This window comes from Marmota flaviventris, chromosome 2 (assembly GCF_047511675.1).
Source record: "Marmota flaviventris isolate mMarFla1 chromosome 2, mMarFla1.hap1, whole genome shotgun sequence".
Classification (NCBI taxonomy): domain Eukaryota; kingdom Metazoa; phylum Chordata; class Mammalia; order Rodentia; family Sciuridae; genus Marmota; species Marmota flaviventris.
In genome coordinates this window covers 93492661-93513260 of record NC_092499.1, presented here as the reverse complement: position 1 = coordinate 93513260, position 20600 = coordinate 93492661, and the positions used below count along the sequence as shown (strand labels likewise).

The window sequence follows — 20600 nt, the reverse complement described above, 5'->3', positions numbered from 1 at the left end:
CTTTCAATTTTTCTCTCTCCTAAGATTGAGGTAACAAGAAATATGTACAAATAGCCAATAAGCATACTTAAAAAATGATCAACATCAGTAATCATTAGGGAAATACAAATCAAAACCACAATGAGGTACTACCATACATCCATTAGAATAACTGTAATCAATATAATCAAAAAGATAGACAATAACAAATACTTGAAAGGATATAGAGAAATGGGAAGCCTAAGACATCACTAGTAGGAATGTAAAGATGGAGCAGTCACCGGAAAAACAGTGTGTCAATTCCTCAAAACATTAAAAATGGAATGGAATATGACACAGCAACTTCCTTCCTAGGTATATCTCCAAGAAAAATAAATAAAAACCTTTAAGCCAGGTATTGTGACTGAAGGTTTAGGAGGCGGAGGCAGGAGGATCGCAAGTACAAACCCAGACTCAGCAACTTAGCAAGGGTCTAAGGAACTTAGCAAGACCTGTTGCTAAATAAAATATTTTTTAAAGGTCTGGGGATATGGCTGAGTGGTTAAACGCCCCAGGATTTAATCTCCAGGATCCACTCCCCCCCAAAAAAAAAACTTTGTCCACACAAAAATTTGTATATGTATATTCATAACAGCATTATTCATAACAGCCAAGAATATAGTATTTTCACCAGCTGATGAATAGATAACAAAATGTGGCATGCCCATATGATGGAATATTACTGGGCCCTAGAAAGGAATGCAGTACCCATGCAAGTTACAATATGGATGAACCTTAAAAACATATGAAGCAAAAAAAGCCAGACCCAAAAGGCCATATATTACATAGTTCCATTTATGTGAGATTCTCAGAAAAGGTAAATTAATTGATAAAAAGTAGATTACTGGTTGCCAGGGGATGGAGGGGGTGTCTGCTAATAGGTAGAACATTTCTTTGAGGAAATAATGAGAACATCCTGAAATTAGCTGCACAACTCTGCGAATATACTAAAACCCACTGAATTGTGTACTCTTTTTTTAATTTTTTTTTAGTTGTTGGTAGACCTTTATTTTATTTATTTATATGCGGTGCTGAGACTTGAACCCAGTGCCTCATACATGCTAGGCTAGCACTGTACTACTGAGCTACAACCCCAGCCCTGAATTGTGTACTCTTAAGGGAAAACTTCATGCTATGTGAATTATACCTCAATAAAACTGGATTTTAAAAAAAGAATGAAATGAGGCTGAAACAAATGCAGTTGCTTTTCCATTAACAAAAATTGCCTACCATGTACTTTGATATCAAGACAATATCAGATGAGTTGACCTTTGCCTTAGTTTAGGTTTAGTTAGGACCTAAAAAGGAGAATAGTGTTTAGTGTTTTTGAATTCCAGAAGGGTGTCTGAAGACTAAAGAGAAAGATGGTCTGTTGGAGCCGACTCCAGATGTTTCTTCCTGTTTTCTTGAAGTCAAATCAGTTTAAGTGCTGAGTTAAACTGAAATTATATTAAATACTGGAGAAAGCTGGGTGTTAATTTGGCTAGAACTACTGTTTTTGCAGTTGCCTTCTGATGAAAGAATCTACCTTGTTAAGAAATGCTAGGCAGTAAAAACTTAGCTGTTCATAGCTAATAAAATCCTTAAAAGTATTTGTAAGGAGACAGTGCTGTGGCCACTTGCACAAGATTTTATTTGAAATCAAAGATGGCAAAATATCAGAGGGAGGTCTGGGCTTAAGGAGCAGCACTAAAGGACTGAGTGAGGTCTCTGCTTTGTCAGGCACTATGCTAGGTGTACAGTGGTCCTTAAGGAGCCAACGTCTCAGTGAGAGACTAGCTATTAACAAGAGACAAATGATTAGCAGGCAATTCCAGGGAAGTATGATAAGTACAATGGCTAGAACACAAAAGGGTTGTAGGAACAGACAAGTTCCGCAGCATTTCAGGTCCAGAAAGTAAATTTTATCATTTACCCAGAATTGACTAGGCAGGCAGGGAAGAGAGAACATTAAGAGAAATATACTTGAGAGAAAGGACTGAACTGAACTACATTTGCCAAACTCCTCAGACTTTGAGAGAGAAGCTAGAATACTGATTTGATTGTCAAATGAGGACCCTATCTTTCCAGCCACCAGATCACTGGCCTGCAGGATAAATCCTTCTCCATGCCAAGGTTCCCAGGAATGAGGTTACATAGTGAGCTCAAAATTTGGAGGAGGTCAATGAATAGTCTTGAGGGAGATTTCATCAAAATCCATGACACTATTTTTGTCCTCGGGTTTTACATTTCCTGGGACTAGAATATTCTGATGCCATCCTTAGAGTTGAATTAATAGACTTGATAGATTGATAAGGCACTCAGGCTTCCTTTTTAAATTCTCCATATTGATAGCCACACCTCCAATAATGCAGTCCATTAAATATATTTTTGTTTATTTATTAGGTAATTCATTCAAATGTTCAAAATTCAAAGGTACAATAAAATTTATAGTAAAAATCTCACCCCTGTCTCCCAGCCAGCCAGGTCCCTTCCCCAGAACAATCTGTGTTATTAATATCTTGTGTATCTTTCCAGAGATATTTTATTAATGCAGTATAAATAATACCTTTTTTAAAAAGCACATCTTTTTAAATGTATATTCTAGTCATGAGGATATATTTTAGCTACATGTTTAATTTTATTAATATCATTTTTTTCTGATTTGTACCTATAGTGTAGGAGATAGGATATCCTGTCTCCTACACTATAGGTACAAATGTGTCTTAGAATGGGTGATTTCTGCACATAGCTTGTATCATCCACTGAGTGCATATATCAGTTTCACAGACCATCTGTATCTCTAACTGCTAGAAATACTTAACTCTCTTCATTTGCCCCCTATATACAGGTTCTGATATCAGTCATGAAATGAAATAGTAAAAATCTTACAACAGGCTCTTTTGTTGTTCATTTTGCTGACCCAATGACTTTATTAGTTTTTCTTCTATTTTAATATTAGCACACATTTCATAAAGTCTGAATTTTGTTGGAATCTGGTAGAGTTTGGCATATATTTTAAGCAACAGTGATGAGAGAGAAACTGAAAACAATCTTTTCCCATGCTTCTGCTGTGTTTTCTGTTCCTTGTTCTTTTAACCTCTCTTATTCCTCACTACCTAAATTATGCCTTTAAATTAACCTACAAGGGTACACTACTATTAGATTTGAATACGCATAACCATCAAGTATGAGACTACCAAGATCCTAAAATTATTAGTTCAATCTAAGTTATCGGGAGAATGGAAGGCAAGGCAAGAGTTCACACTAGTCCATTTCTTCTAAATAAGGCAGCAACTAAAGATCAAGGCATTTTCAAGGCATTGTCTGTTATCTGTAGCCTTCCCTTATATCTGACTCATATTTGTCTCTATTTTCACGATTTAATTTCTCAAGCCAGGGGCACATTGCCAAAGACCATTTGAAACCACAAGAGTTTCAAAGAACACCCAAAGGGCTAGTGGGTACAGAGTTGGCCCAGTATTAGGCAAACTACCCAATATGGAAGACTTGAGCTTTCATTTGATGAAGTCATTCCAAAAATTGTTACAGATTTTTTAAGAACAAAAAAATAAAATATAAAGGAAAAGGATGAGGGGAGTGCTTTGATTTGCTTTTATAAAGTAGGACTGTTTTGGTGGCTCTATCCACACATTTCTTCCTGGATTTTAAGAGGTTAAGAGTAGCTGTATGGCCATTATAAGAGGGTTTTTTGTTGTTGTTGTTGTTGTTTAATGTAAATCTAATGACACCCTAGCCTTATTTTTACTCAGTATTCCTGGTTCTTATATTTGCAAAATTAAAATAGTGTCTTTAATGGGTGACATGAAGATTTCTCCTATCTTAGAAAGATATGATATAGGGGAAGTCAAAGCCTTGTTTTGTATATTTACCATCTTCATAAGTTCATTTTACTGAGAAGGAGCTCATCTCTGGCTACCCTAAGGACACTAAGAGAAGCAGACCTCAGAAGTGGCTGCATTTTTCTGTTGGGAGAGGTACTTTTTAAATTTTGAGAAATGTTAGTGGTTTCCCAAAGCCCTCACTAAAAGAAATGTTTAGAAATTCCGTTCCAGGTCACACAGCATGTTAGTAGCAGAGTTAAGGTGTAAACCTAGACTTACTGGCTCCTTTCACAGTATTATGACATTCGTTAGAGTGGTAACATATTACCTCATATTCACATAACTCTTAGTGCTATACCAGTTTCTGCTTGTACAATCTCTCATTTAGGCCCTCCACAGCCCCATCTACTAGGACAATAAATGCAATTGTTCTCACTTTGCAGATAACAAAATGGCAACTCAAGAAGACGCACATAGTCTAGGACAGCCAAGACTAAAACCCAATTCTCCAAATTCCTTCTCCAAGGCTCTTCCCACCATGCCATTCTGTTTGGTGCCTTCCATCAATGAACACAGGAAAACAAGTTTGAGACCCCAGGTGGTTGAAAATAAAACAGGTGGTTGAAAATGAATAGTTATGGAGCTGGGGTGGTGGCTCAATGGTAGAGCGCTTGTCTTGCACATGGGAGGCACTGAGTTCGATCCCCAGCACCACATAAAAATAAATAAACAAAATAAAGACATTGGGTCCATCTACAACTAACAAAATTTTTTAAAAAAGAAAATGAATAGTTACATATTTGTAAGTACAAAAATGAAATATTTGAGTCTCTTGTCTCTTCTGCTGTTGTTCTCTAACACATTTCCAGCATTAAGATTTTGCTCTGTGAGGGGACTAATTTTTTTTCTACAATAACCCCCTAATCAATTTGAAACACATGTAGTTGAAGGAAAGAAGTTATCTGTAGCTTTCCCTTATTTCTGATTCATATTTGTCTCTATTTTCATGATTTAGTTTCTCAAGCCAGGGGCACATTGCCAAAGACCATTTGAAACCACAAGGGTTTCAAAGAACACCAGAAGGGCTAGTAGGTGGAAAGCGCAGCACCCAGGCAGCAGATGACCTGAATTCCACACCTAGTTTCCACGAACCCAGTATTGACCCCAAGAACCATCTAATCTTTGGGTGGTTCTATTCTGTAAAATCTGGGGGCTGTGTTAGTACACATATGTGAATTTAAACCTAAGACTGCACTCACACTTCGCATATTTAAATATTTTTAAATATTTCTTTTTAGATGTAGATGGATATAATACCTTTATTTAGTTAGTTTAATGTGGTGCTGAGGCTAGAACCCAGTGCCTCACACGTGCTAGGCAAGTGCTCCACCCACAACTCCAGACCCTTAATTTTTTATGGTACATTTAAAACAAGATATAGAGAGAACATGAATTTTCTTTCGTCGGAAGTTGAGTCCTCACCTCTTCCCTGACATTAGTGGGCTTCCTGCCGCAGTCCTGCGGCGTGCAGCAGAACCCAGTCAGGGGACGGACAAGCTAAAAAAAAGGGCAAGTCCGGAGACTTGACCTCGGCCAGCGGTAGTTCCCGAAAACTCCTAATTCGGGGCGGCCGGGGGCCACGGCCCAGGCTCCGACCACCTGTTCGGTGCAGCCAATGGGGCCATGAGGGTGGCCCGGGCGGGGCGCGGCTACAAAAGGCTGTGGCCGCGCGCGTCCGCACATCCCGCTCCAGGCGCGCTCTCGGGAGGCTCAGGCAAAGGCTGCCGAGCGCCGGGAACATTCCGCTCGAGGACCAGATCGGCCGGGGTGATGCTGCGGGTGCGGTGCCTGCGCGGCGGGAGCCGCGGAGCCGAAGCGGTGCACTACATCGGGTCTCGGGTGCGTGCGCCGCCCGCCTGGTCTGGCGACCGCCTGTCTCCCCCTCGCTGGGTTCCGCGCGGACCGGAGGCCCCGCTCTCTCCCCCAGCCGCCTTTTCTAGCTTTCCACACTCTGAATTGCATGCCAATGTCCCTTCTGTTCCTTCTTGGAAGCTTGGCTGCCGCAGCGCAGGGGGCACCACCTTCCTCAGACAGACCTTAGTTTGCTCCATCGAGCTTCGAGCCGAGGCGAGGGTTGGGAACTAGGGACTCCTTAGTAAAAGGGTGGCATTGTTGAGGTCCAGAGCCTTGCATAGGCATAGAGTTCGGGGAGTTTCGGGAAAATGCGTATGAGGTGGATGGATGGGGAGAAGAGGCCAAGTGGGAATCGGAACTGAGAGCAAGCAAACAGCTTGTCCGGAGTCTTAAAAGGAGTTGGAATGAATTCATCCTGTCTCCAGACTTTCTACCCCGTCCCCTTCCTCTGATTTCCTGGGATGTCTGCACAGACCCTTTCTTGCCTCTCAGATAGGAATAGCTCGGCGGTCCTTCCGGGCTATCAGCCACCCTCTAGCAACTGGAAACAGCTGATGCTCTCCGTCTTGCTTTAATCTCCATCTCTGCGCCCCTACTGCCCTCCTTCCTTTTTAAAAAGAGGAGAGGGATTTAGGAGCCTAGGGTTTGCGTAGTGGAATAGGGACTCTTCCTGCTTTAGATTTATAGATCCTTCATTTTTAAAAGTTTTTTTTTTTAATTCTTAGATCTTTCTAGTTTAAATTGTGCCTGGGTTAATCCTTATCTTGGCTAGGGTACTGTGGACCATCTGTAGAACAGTGCAGATGGCAGCTGGTCACTTTCAAAACTGAAGTGCTAAAGAATGTGAATTGCATGTCAGAGATGGAAAAAAAATGATTTGAAGCTGATTGTTCTGAAAGATGGGATCCTTTACAAATGCTTGAACATTGTTATTTGGGGAAAAAAGAAGTAAGCCTAATATTAATATTGGTAACCTTTGGTACTGAGGGGGAAAGGAGGCTCCTGCCTACAGCTGAACTTGGCAGGGAGGTATGGGACAACTTTTTGGGAAGAACGTGACCCATCACCTGCAGAAGAGTTGCTGAAAGCTGGATAAGGATGGACTGCAAAAACCTGTTCTGAAATAAGTGGGGGAGTATGGTCACTGGGGACAAAATCTCTTCTGGGGGATTTTTAAAAGTTAACAGCAATTAACATAATAGATAAAAAGAGAATATATGAATACACAAGAAGGTGAAAAATAACCTGTAATCCTTCACAGGCTTGTAGAAAGTATACCATGGAAAAGTCAGACGACTTGGCTTGAATTAGGTATTTGATAAAAGCTTGATAACTAGATTTGGTTAATCAGCTATTTGACCTTGTGCAGGATCCATAAAATGAACATATTAAGAGGTTTGCTAATTAACTAACAGGATTAAATTTGAAGGTAAAAGGATACATGTCAAGTATTTTAAAGGTCAAAACTACAACTCATTATAGTTGTATGGATCCAATTTGCCAATTACAAAAGCACATCAAGGATGGAATGGTTGTACATATTAGTAGCATGAGTAGTATTGATTTAATTCAATAATACCCAGTTCCTGTGAACTGTTAACATCTGGTTTATGTTCTCCTATAGGATTTTAAATGTCTGGCTGTGTTATGCTGGGTTTTCACTCCTCACCCCATCTCCACTTCCTCCTACCTCCTAATATGGAATGAGGCTACATGATAAACTTTTTGTTGTTTTTGAAAGCTTGGAAGAACCTTCACAGGATGGGTGCAGCGAACTTTCCAGAGCACCCAGGCAGCTACAGCTTCCTCCCGGAACTCCTGCGCAGCTGATGACAAGGCCACAGATCCTTTGCCCAAGGACTGTCCTGTCTCCTCTTACAACGAATGGGACCCCTTAGAGGAAGTGATAGTAGGCAGAGCAGAAAATGCCTGTGTCCCACCATTCACAGTGGAAGTGAAGGTAAACAGAACTTTTGTGTGTGTGGAAGTGGGTTCTTTCCTCACCTGCTGCTGCCTGGGCTCTGCTGCCATCCTCTGGAACTGCTTTCACTTTAGCAGGGAGGGGTTCATTTTAAATGATCTTGCTTTTGACACTTCTGTGGTATTTGACACTATTTATACCAATTCCTTTCTTCTTCAAACTTTCCCAGGATCCTGAGACACCTTTCTGGGAACATAAGTTCTTTCACTGATTCTCACAATGTAACACAGTCTATAATGTTGAACAGAATTTCACTTTTGGTTCCCTTCTCTTAGCCATTCCGACAGCTTCAGGGCCTTTCTCTACTGTGCTCTAGATTGCACTCTAGATCAATATTTTAAACCTAAAGTATTCTTTGTCACAGAACCTCAAACTTGGCACATGTAGAGTTCAGTTGCCAGTCATCCTGTTTCATTTGTTCCTTTTAATTTTTAGGTGTTCCTGTTCAGTCAAGTTAAAACACCACGTGGTCATCTTTGATTTCTCCTTTAGTCACATTCTTCACATCCATTCTCCAAGATTTAACAAGTCTTTTGTCAAAAATGAATCTTGTCTCCATATCCTGCCTCTGTCTTAAGTCAGGAGCTCATCTGTTCCTAGACTATTGCAGTTAACTCCTAATTTGTCTCTGCCATTCACTCTACTCCACAGACCATATTCCAGCTACTATCAAAGTGATTTTTTTTAAACCCAAATTTGATCGTATTACTCATCCTGCCCCTTTACTTTGATAGCCCTCCCATTGCTTAGGAAATGTTCTCACTGTATTCAGGCTGGTTCTGGCTGCAGTTCCAGGACTCCCCATTTCAATCATTGTCTCATGTTAGAGATGAGCTAGTATGGCAGGTTAGCAGATATTCATTCCTGTGTAAGTTGCTTTCTCCTCTAATATTCCACCCTGGTTTTCAACAGACTTTGTAAGAAAAATATATAATCCTTAACAAGCCCCATGCCTTTTCTCCCACCCAACTCTCCACTTATTTTCCTACACCCTCTTGAATGTAAATTAAACCTACAGCTAGCTCCAATGATACCTTTCCCAAAGTCTTCCAGAACTTTCCTGGCAACAAGGCATATTTCTCTTTTTAAAAATGCCTAGTATTTTTTATCTGTATATTTTTATGACCAGGGGCCCCAAAGACTCATATTTAGATGGTACACTACATAAGGGTCCCCTATCTTAGGGAGTACCTTCCCCATCATATAAGAAGCTTAAGCTAATAATGGATTACAAATATGTCTTAAATTTACTTAAGTTCTTCCTGAATATTTTACATCTGTAATATAGATTGAGGAAGAAAGTCTGAAACAGTACTGTCATCAGCAGAAATATTGCCTACCATGTAACAGGGTTCTAGAGAAATTAACACAGAAGAACTGCCTAACTACTTGGTGAAATAAGTTGTTCACAAAGAAATAAATACCAAGTATCTTGTGCCCACTGCTGGCAAGGCTGTGCTAGGAGAGTAAAGAAAAACACATGACCAGGTGCTGAATGGTTAGGAAGTCTTCTGGAAGTGGCTTTTGAGTTAGATCTGGAGGACATGGCAGTAGAAAAAGTAATACTTTCTTCTGATTGTTCTGATATTTTGAAATTTGAACAGATAAATTTACATATTCTAAAAAGCATGGTCTTTTAAACTCTTTTCTTAAAAAGAAGTTGCCTCCTCCCCTAACCATTTTTTTAAAGTTGTATATGGACACAATACCTTTATTTATGTATTTTTTTTGTGATGCTGAGAATCAAACCCAGTGCCTCACATGTGCTAGGCAAGTGCTCTACCACTGAGCCACAACCCCAGCCCTCAATAGTTATATTTTTACTTGTCTTAAAATTTTTTGTTTTTGTGCTGGGGATTGAACCCAGAAGCACTTTACCCCTGAGCTAAATCCTCAGCCATTTTTATTTTTATTTTCAGACAGTGGTATGCACCACTGCACCTGGCTAAAATTATTGACTTTGATATCATGTGATCTTATGGAATTAGAATTCTTTTTTTTAAATTTGGTTTTTAGTTTTAGGTGGACACAATATCTTTATTTTTACGTAGTGCTCAGGATCAAACCCAGTGCCTCATGCATTCTAGGTGAGCGCTCTACCACTGAGCCATATTCCCAGCCCTGGAATTAGAATTCTTAGATATTATTTAGAGTTGTCACTTGATTTATGACTTTAGACTTTGTAGCTTCATGGGTTTGTAGAAAGTACACCATGCAACAGTCAGACAACTTGGCTTTAATTAGGTATTTGATAAAAGCTTGATAGCTAGATTTGGCTAATCAGCTATTTGACCTTGTGCAGAATCCATAAGTTTCAGGGCACTAGTAAAATGAACATATTAAGAGGTTTGCTAATTGCCTAACAGGATTAAATTTGAAGATAAAAGGATACATATCAAGTATTTTAAAGGTCAAAACTACAACTCATTATAGTTGTATGGATCCAATTTGCCAATTACAAAAGCACATCAAGGATGGAATGGTTGTACATATTAGTAGCATGAGTAGTATTGATTTAATTCATTTTTCTGGTTATTTGTATTTTATTTGACAAGCTAAGCTAGGTCCTAAAAGAGCAGAAAGTAAATCAAACATATGCATGGCCCCTAGAAGGCAGAAAAAAATGAACACAGGTACATTAATCAGCTAGGGAACAATAAGATAAAATAATGTAGTAAAATAAAATAGGCAATTAGAGTGCAAGATATGTTGGAAGATATACATACTAAAGAAATTTTAAGGAAAGCAGTGGGGAACATAGTTGTCAGGAAGCCACTTTTTGAAAGCTAAGTGTTTTTTTTATTCTGCAAAACTTAGTAAATACTTGCTTACGGGTTTGCTTTTGTCTATTTTATTTTAAATATATCCCTTGATAGAGGACCTTTTACAAACTCTTAGATTAATTAAGGTTAATGTAATATGAGTTTTCACTTTCAATAGAAAGTAAGTTTCTATTGATATTTCTTTGCATTCCAAAGACAGTATTTTAAAAAATCATTTGGCAAACCCCAATAAAAAGGATTTTAGGCTCCGGAGGGCTATAAAGTTTCCAGGAATGTAGCCACATCCTTGCAAAGGATTGTTGAAAAGATCATATGCTATGCATCTAATATAGTGTTCATTACTTGCAACACTTGGTAAATGATTGCTAACTCATTTAGCAGGGTTATAAAGCAAGTGTAAGCAATGTTCAACTATCTTTTGGAAAATGTAATTTGCCCTAATCATGTGCACTTTGTCCAACCTTTGCCAGATTATAAGCTTTACAGACTCACACTTGTTCAAGTAACTTTTTTTCTCCCAGGAAAGTTTAAATATTTATCAAGGCAAGCTTCACTCTGCAGAAATAGTCACACAAGACACTTTGGAATGAGCCTGGCAAGACAACATAACTGTGTGCCTGCTGTAGCTCAGTGTTAAATTTTCAAAGGCTTCTTGTCTTTAGTGGATTGTAGGAGATGTGCCTGGCATGAGAAGGAGGACATGGCGAATAGACAAGTAGTACCAGGAATATAAAAAGAGTCATTATTATCTTCTCTTTCTGGTTGCTGCTGCAAAAATTCCTAGGGGTAAAGTGCTGGAATGCTTTTGTTTCGTTTTTCAAAGAATGGACTGACCTTAAAAATATTCAAATGTTTAATAGTTGAGATAATAGTTTTTGTGGGTCAGAAATTGAGCCTGCTATTTGACTCTATATGTCCCAAAGTAAAAGAACTAGTTAATGATCTGAACAGGGGTCAGCAAACTTTTTCTGTATAGGGCCAGATAATAAATAATTCAGGCTTTACAGAACTTAGGTCTGTGTTACTAACACTCAACTTTCCCATCTTATTGTAATGCCAAAGCAGCCATAGGCAGTTTGCAGACAAATGAATATGCCTGTGTTCCCATAAAACTTTATTTATAAAACAAGAAGTGGGCCAGTTTTGGCCTGTGGACCTTAGTTTACCAACCCCCTTTTTAAGCTTCACTGGCATTCTTCATATTTCTAAAGATCAGTTTTTCAGCTTTTCCTTTTCCTCCAGGCTAGGTTCTGGACTAACTGATGTGAACCTAAATACTGAACTAAAAAGCAGCAAGTCTGCATTCATGTATTTGATATTTATCAAAGAGAAGTAAAAAATGGAAGTATAGATACAAACCTAGAAAAAATATGTCTTTGACAATAAAAATCCAGACTTGTAGACATTTAGTCAAGCCTTTATGGGCAAAAATCATTGGGAATGATATGAACTATCGTAAGCAATTTCAGTTTTAAACACTTTTGTACACTTCTCTGGATGCTAAGGCAGGAGGATTACAAGTTCAAGGCCAGCCTTAGCAATTTAATAAGGTCCCATACAACTTAATGAGACTATATCTCAAAAAAAATAATAAAAAAGGGCTGAGGAGGTGACTTAGTCATAAAGCACCTCTGACTTCAACCCCTAATAACCCCCCACCCCCAAAAGTTTTTATACATCAAGTTAAAAATGTTCAAACCAATAGAGCATAGTCAAGCCCCTTACTCTTTCCAGAATACTGTGAGAATCAACCTTGGAGTTCTAGGCCTGCTTGTCCAGGTAGTAAATGAGCAAGTGACCTCCCTGAGCCTCTTCCCTTACATGTGAAACGAACATATAAATACCTGCTCTGTCTCTTGGGTAGGAGTGTCAGGAGTACCAATTAAGAGCCCATCTGGATAACGTAGACACACTCTTTCACACATTATCCAGTTTTGCCCTTTTCTTTCTAGTACTACTATCTGCAAGTGTTTGATTTATGATGGAAACCTTCATATTGGTCATGATCAGTCCTGGTAGTTGGGTAGTTAATTAGTGATACAGAAAAACATTTAAAAAATTAACTGCCTTGAACATGTTTTCAACTAAAAATATGTAGATTTATGTGGATTTGCCAAATTTTTAATGAAGACCTGAGCCTTTTTCTTAGAGACTGGATTCTCTGATTGGAGACCTGCTTCATCTATCTTGATAAATTGTGAGATGCATCATATGCATGTCCCAGCATCTATCTTTATATGGAGAACTTGGTTATGCAAAACTGTCTAAATACAGAATCTTTCTAAACTTGTAAATTTTTGCATATAATTTCTGAAAACTTTCTATATGTTAAAAACTTATGAATTCTGCCAGGCGTGGTGGTACATGCCTGTAATCCCAGCAGCTTGGGAGGCTGAGGTAGAAGGATTGCAAGTTCAAAGCCAGCCTCAGCACCTTAGTAAGGCCCTAAGCAACTTAGCAAGACCCTGTCTCAAAATGCAAAATAAAAAAGGCTGGGGATGTGGCTCAGTGGTTCTTTTATTTTCTTATGCTGGTTTAGTTGTTGTCTAGTTTATTTTCTTTGAGGCTGATGGGAGTGCTTAAGTTCTATTTTGTCTGTGAAGTATAGCCAAGAAGATTCCAAGCTTGTCTGGGGGCAGACATGCTGTGAGTGATTGGGCATGAGATCTGAGGCCGAAGGATCCAAAGGCCTCAAATATCAAGATACTTTAGAACTCTTCATTCAACAAATATTGAGTGTCTGCCAGTATGCTTCATGCTGGGGATCAACAGTATATAAAACATGGTTCTAGTCTTAATTCGATTACATTTTACAGAGTTGTTCACCACCCATTAAACTACCATGAAGTATGTTTTTCTCCGATAATTATTTCATTTACTTTCTTCTGCTTCTAGGCCAACACATATGAAAAGCACTGGTCATTTTACCAGAAGTATGGAGGCCATTTTTTTCCCAAAGATCATTTGAAAAAGGCTGTTGCTGAAATTGAAGAAATGTGCAATATTTTAAAAATGGAAGGTGTGACAGTGAGAAGGCCTGATCCCATTGACTGGTCATTTAATTATAAAACTCCTGATTTTGAGTCTACGGGTAAGTGTAGCTCCTTGATTTTTTAAATTTCTTTCTTAACTATGTGGGAAGAAAGCTCTGAGAATTTCTTGGATCAATCCCTCAAAAATTTATAGATATTTAGGAACAGCTTTGTTCAGTTAGTTATGATTAAGATATACACATTCTAAACTAGATTATAAATCTGTTGGAGTCTCCTTGAAAGAAGTAGTTTTTCCTAAACTTTATAGTCATCTTCTTACAAAAGAACAGTGAATTCTGTTTAATTTTCCTTAATAACAGAAATTAAAAGGATAATAGAAACATTCCCATTTTCCTTTTAATTGTCTTTGCTGTCCAAGTGTTCTTGTGCTTGAGTTCCATAATTTCTAGTTCCAAAATGATCTTTGGCCCAATCTTTATTTCATGATACTGATAGTCCTTTAAGAACTCTGTTTCTGTATAGCAAGAAAGGACCTACAAATGGAACGGGCCTGGTAATTCAAGATCTCTTTAAACAGCCATTTTATTGCTTCATTTTTTTTTCCTTTTTTGCTTAGCTTCCTTGCTCCTAGTCAGAATTCATGTTAGCATTCTAATATGTATCATTTTATTTTTTCCATTTTTACATAATTATTTGCATATACACATAAACAGGGTTTTTAATAATTTCTTTTTTAAAAAAAGATTGCATCATATTATATAGACTTTTCTGTCCTGGAAATGTGTATTACTGAGGTGGTAATACAGAACTTTTATTTTTTTATGGAACTTTTTGGTCTGACAGGTTTATACAGTGCGATGCCTCGAGACATCCTGATAGTGGTGGGAAATGAGATTATAGAGGCACCCATGGCATGGCGTGCTCGCTTTTTTGAGTACCGAGCATATAGGTCAATTATCAAAGACTACTTTCATCGGGGTGCCAAGTGGACAACAGCTCCTAAGCCCACAATGGCTGATGAGCTTTATGACCAGGTGAGTCCTATTTATAGACTATTTTCTTAATAGCTTTTCTAAATAATCCACAAAGACGTTCTCTGATATCTGATATATGTTGTGCATTTCAGAAACTGAGAACCTAATTTTTGCCTAATTTTAAAAAAGTGATTGTGTTATGATGAAAATAAGAGTAAATAATCTTATGATAATAATACTAATAATAATAACTCACATTTATTTGTTGTTTATCTTGTATTGGGTTTTGGGCTTAGCTCTTAATTTACTTCCTCAATCATGTTTATTCTTCACAACAAATGTAGGAGGAAGTAGTATCATTTTATCACGGGGAGGAAAACTTGGCATGAGGTTATACTGCTATTAATTAGTGGAGCCAGAAAAGTCACTAAGCTGAAGTCTTTCCTTCTAGAAAAAGAACTGAGTCTATAAGCCAGATTCATAATAAAATGAAATACACAGTTAGCCTTTCCTATCTGTAGATTCTGCATCTGTGGATTCAACCAACTACAAATCAAAACCAGTTTTTAAAAATTGTGCCTACGATGAACACATATATACATTTTTTTCTTGACATTATTCCCAAAACAGTACAGCACAACTATTTACCTATATTTACCTATTACATTAGGTATTATAAGTAATCTAGAGATGATTGAAGGTATATAAGAAGATATTCGTAGATTATAGACAAATAACTGCCATTTTATATAAGGGTCTTGAGCATCCACAGATATTGAGAGATGACTGTGTGTCTCTTACTATTTAATCATTTATAGGGAATCTTTAAAAATAAAAATTTCTTCCAGGAGTTTAAAGACAGAAATAATAAATTAATTCCACCATACTCAAATTTGGCAGGGGAAGCACAACATCTCATATGATGGTGTGAGTAGGCTCAGAACCAAATTCCTTTTCTAAGAAAAACAGAGTGACTTCATCCTGTTGATTTGCAGTGCTACAGATAGCTATGTAAATCCAGTACGGGTCATGAAATATTTTCAGAATCAATTACTACCCTGAACCACTCCTTTCTAAATATCAGGTAATTACTGTAATGCATAGGATTTTTTGTTGTGGTGGTGATGGTAGTGGTGGATTTGTTGTTTTGGTGTTTAACATGGACCTACATCTTTCCTTTGCCTGTTTTAGTCTGGAACTGAGGAGTAGTACTTTGAGAAGGATGGTGTTGAACTAATGTTTTTAGTAATGTATAACCTTCTAAGTTCCTTATGAAACCAATACATTGTGTGTGTTCATTCTTATTCCTGTTAGGATTATCCCATCCATTCTGTGGAAGACAGACACAAATTGGCTGCTCAGGGAAAATTTGTGACGACTGAGTTTGAGCCGTGCTTTGATGCTGCTGATTTCATTCGTGCTGGAAGAGATATATTTGTACAGAGAAGCCAGGTTATAAAAGTTGCCTCTGAAATTTCATACTTTATTATTGTGTTTTTTCTAATGTAAAATATTTTCTTCTTACATATGTTAGTTTTATAAACATAGAACCAAATCTTTACAGATTATATGTATTCCTTTTATTTTCAGGTTACAAACTACTTGGGCATTGAATGGATGCGTAGGCATCTTGCCCCAGAATACAGAGTACATATCATTTCCTTTAAAGACCCTAATCCAATGCATATTGATGCCACCTTCAATATCATTGGGCCTGGTCTTGTGCTTTCCAACCCTGACCGGCCATGTTACCAGGTAAGAGAGTTCTTATGGCACTGGACAAGCAATAGAGCCTGGCAACCAAAGTAATTACCACCTTATTTTAAGTACTTCCAAGGTTCCTAATGGTTCTAAATGACAAATTCAGCAATATTCAAGCATATTATGATCAAACATTGGATTGCTTATGGTGTGTTTATTACAAGATGTCCAATGATCAGAAATACATATTATTGCTGTGATAATTAGTATTATCATCAGACTTTGACTTTAGCTGCCTATATTATCAAAGTATTAAGTTTGTGTGTATTAGTGTGATAACTTGCCAAAAAGATATTAATGATGAGGGCTATCAGAGACCAAGAATAAGAATAATAAACATGGGAGTAAGCCTCTTGGGATTATTTTGGTCTTGCAGATTGATCTTTTCAAGAAAGCAGGATGGACCATAGTTACTCCTCCAAAACCGGTCATCCCAGATGGTACGTTAACTTTTATATACTTAGAAACTAAAATGAATACTTCAGTGACAGGAATCATTTATCTATAGAGAGCAGCCCAAATTTTAGCCAATTAGAGAAAATGTTTCCCCAGTAAGGAGTGAAGTGATGACTATGAGTGCTAAAACCAGGCTGGGACTCGTGTTTTCAGGTTTTCCTTCCACAGAGAGTGAAAGCAAGAAGACAGAATAAAACAACATCACATAAAGCAAGTTATGACTTCTTATAAGAAAACAGGATGAAGTCCAAATGTGTGATGAATATGGATTGATTCATAAGGTTTATAGATAAATTGTTTTAAGATGATTAAAGTAAGTTTTCACATGAAAAGTGAATTACCAAAAGCATTTAGCTGTCACTCTAATCTCCATTACTTGTAATTCCTTACTTTAAACAAATGACATTTTAAAATTTATTATTTGCCCCTTTTCAGATCATCCACTCTGGATGTCATCCAAATGGCTTTCCATGAATGTCTTAATGCTAGATGAGAAACGTGTTATGGTGGATGCCAATGAAGTCCCAATTCAAAAGATGTTTGAGAAGCTGGGTAGGTAACAAACAGTGCAACATGCTATCATATGTGAAAGTGTTCAATGTACTGAAGAAATGACCTGCAAGTTCCTATGCATGGTTTATCTAATTCAATTGCTATTCCTTTTAGAAGTACCAAGTTATTATTTTTGTAAAAGCCAATATTTTTGTTTTCAATAAGTGCAGCCTCAAAAGGTTGGAGATGTATCCAGAGATCCCCAAACACCTCCTTAGCAATAAGTTTACCAATCTTCTATGATTCAGCCAGTGTCCCAGTGCCCCTGTGTGGAGAACCAGCTACCCTTTTGCAGATGAGCATATGGATCCATCAGCACTTCCCCAAATAAGAAATTTTGAGGAAACTTTAAAAGTAGTTTAATTGTCATCACATACGTTAAAGGGTTTTCAAGGGTACAGAAAATGACTTGTGTGTTCTGCAAGCAGTTAACAAAGTGTTGAACTGCAGCAGAAGGTGTCCATAGATCATTCAGCTTTGAGCTAAAGAGCAGGATTAGTTTTTATTCGAGGAGAGTTTGATAATCTTGATATTCTAAATTTAGACCAATGATTCTAAAACTATTGAGAGAAATATTAAGGAAAGAATCTTCATCTGAGTTATTATATAGAATATAGATGTATTCCTCTTATCATACTTGATGTATCCTGCATGTCAAATAATGACATTAAATAATGTCTAGGCAGTCTACTTGTTGAAATTGAATCATTTAAAAATTTTTTGTTTTATATTTGAGGTATTCTACTCAGCAGAAATTATTTGCCCCTTTAACACATCCTTCCTTGATGTAGTTAGTGTCCATTTTAAAAGATTGGCCTATCAGTTGTAGATTGAACAGAATCTAATGATTTGACCCCTAATATTATACCACTTTTTTTTCTAATTTTATTAAACAAAAAATTGCTCAAGTTCAGTTTCTTTGTCTATTTATATTTTATTGTTTCCAAACTTAAGATAGTATAAAGTACAAAATATCTGATTTATAATTTTACTTTTAGTACTTAAATTCTATTTAGAAAAAAAAATAAAGTCTATTTAGACACAGGGAACTTCTTAATGCAAATTTCTATCAAGCAACTGAATTCCCTCTAATTCAGGATGAGCATGGCTATAGCCATCTGAATAAGAAAGACAGGTCATCCTATCAGGAAACTTGCTCATGTTTAAAAGCCCACTCCTTATCCCACATCCATTTCTTACCCCTACCCAAATCCTGCTATTATTCTTCAAATCCTTGTGCAGTCTCATTTTCTCAGAAGCGTCCAGACAACTCAAGCCTCCTTTCTCTTCCTGATTATACCAGTGGACCCTGTAGCGACTCTCTGGCTTATCTGCCCCTTCAAAATAACGAGGGAGGAAAGTAGACAGTCTTTTAAAAACCCTGCTATGTCTAACATAAAAGATTCTTCCTAAATACAGTTTTTTTAAGTACACCGTTCACATTGTATCCATGTCATTACAGGTGGCACCAGATTAAACCAGTAGTCTGATTAGGTACCTATATAACAAATAAACTCAGGTATTAAACTATCAGCTCTGTTTTGTTGTTTCCTTAAGGTGGACTGGCAAAGTTAATCCGTATCAGATAAACTCTCCTTAGATGTGACTGCAGTCAATTTTTCAGGTTGGCTAAAGTATGCTTTTCCTACTAAGTTAACCTGGCCAAATTAGAAACAGTCTGACAAAGTGAGGCCTTCTAAAAGGCCTTGAAATTTCGGTACTTGATCATTTTTTAACATTTGGTAGGTATTTCGGCTCATCCAGTCTATTGATTTGTGAACAGTTAATAGAGCAAAACTTCAGTCTCTGTTGACCTTTTGATAATGATCTTATATTAGCAGTGGAATAGAGGAGATGAAATATAGTTGGTGAACATAAAATTGAAAGAGAAAAGATCATTCTGGGTTGGGCCAGCCTCAAGGATGAGAGCCGCAGGATTCCTCCAGGTTCTTCAGGTTCACTTTCCAAAGGAGAATCATGTGAGTGTATCTAACTGACCTCGTCTGTGTCTCCCATGCAGGTATCAGTACCATCAAGGTGAACATTCGTCATGCCAACTCCCTGGGAGGAGGCTTCCACTGCTGGACCTGTGATGTCCGGCGCCGGGGCACTCTTCAGTCCTACTTTGACTGAGCAGGCCTGATGGGGCATGTGGTATGGTGCCAGATCCACCTAAGAAGCTTAGGGGCAAGGTTCTTTTCCCGCTTTACAGAGTGCATGAACTGTAGTGCTTTAAACAATCATATCCTTAACAGGGGTCTCAAGCCTGGTTTACTTTTATTCCTTTTCTTTGATATAAGGACGGTAACTTCTGCTAGGTATAACTTTCTTCTCCTAAAGTTTTATTTACTATTTGGCTTCAAGTGTAAAACATTGGTGAATGTGTACCAAGACAAAAATTAGTCACTTGAGTAACTTGGCCACTAATATTTAACCATCTACCTCTGTTTTTAATTTTCTTTCCAAAAGGCAGCTTGAAATGTTGGTCCTAATCTTAATTTTTTTTCCTTTTTGGTAGACTTGTGAATGTTTTTATCACTTCTTTTTTCTAAATGAAAGACATAGAACATACCTAGATCCTAAGTATAACTGGATAATGATTTCTTTTCTATAAAAAAAAATTGACTAGTTTTAAAAATTTTGTTTAAAAAAAATAACCTCAACTATGCAGACATCAAAGTGAATTTTCCATGAATTTTTTAATACTCTCATCTCAACATCTGTGATATGTGCACTAAAATCTTTGTCATGCAACTTACCTCATTTCAAGTGAATTATTTTAATCTTTTCCTTTCTTCCAAAAAACTTTACAGAAACATTTAGTGCAATAGCATATAGCTATCATTGCCCATCCCTCAGTTTCAGTGTTTAATATCTATTAGATACTTTGCATCTTTGGTAATCTAAGATTTGTTTACAGATATGCAAATTATTCAAAGCTTAGAGTATAAAAGCATTTTACTAATGGAGGTAAAACCTACATGTGATATGAAATAATTTTAACGTTCAATACTCTAAGTGTATTTTTATTCTAATAAACTTTTGTGTTTCTGATTGTATTTGTTACAGTTTGGCATCAGTCTCATTATTTTAATGAAGCAAATTATAGGAACGTATCTCTGAAATAATCAACACACTCCTCCCCAATTTAAACTTAATACTTGTATTCAGAAATGTTTAAGAAGATCAGATTTTAGTTTATCATTTCACTCATTCAAAAATATCTGATGAGTATAAAGGACTAATCCTAGGCCCCAGAAAGGAAAGTCTCTATTTTGGAGTTGCTCAATGTTTTCATTCATCAAAAATCTGCATAGGATGTGTAGTTGGAGTCACATATTTCA

At 37.3% G+C, this 20600-nt stretch overlaps 1 protein-coding gene across 1 annotated transcript; it reads left to right on the top strand.

The window, feature by feature from the left end:
* Window positions 1–5672: 5672 nt before the first annotated feature.
* Gatm (glycine amidinotransferase) lies at window positions 5673–20232 on the top strand. The gene is made up of 9 exons (XM_027926089.2): window positions 5673–5741; window positions 7498–7716; window positions 13416–13611; window positions 14357–14547; window positions 15802–15939; window positions 16078–16242; window positions 16625–16688; window positions 17140–17256; window positions 19277–20232. The coding sequence occupies exons 1-9, from the start codon at window positions 5673–5675 to the stop codon at window positions 19387–19389; spliced, it is 1272 nt and encodes a 423-aa protein (XP_027781890.1). The 3' UTR covers window positions 19390–20232.
* The last annotated feature ends 368 nt before the right edge of the window (window positions 20233–20600 follow it).

Excerpts from the sequence above, each read along its gene's own strand:
- Gatm (XM_027926089.2), top strand. The coding sequence starts at position 5,673 with ATGCTGCGGGTGCGGTGCCTGCGCGGCGGGAGCCGCGGAGCCGAAGCG. Across the intron at positions 7,717-13,415 it reads CATTCACAGTGGAAGTGAAG|GCCAACACATATGAAAAGCA; the intron begins GTAAACAGAACT and ends TTCTGCTTCTAG. Across the intron at positions 17,257-19,276 it reads AAAGATGTTTGAGAAGCTGG|GTATCAGTACCATCAAGGTG; the intron begins GTAGGTAACAAA and ends TCTCCCATGCAG.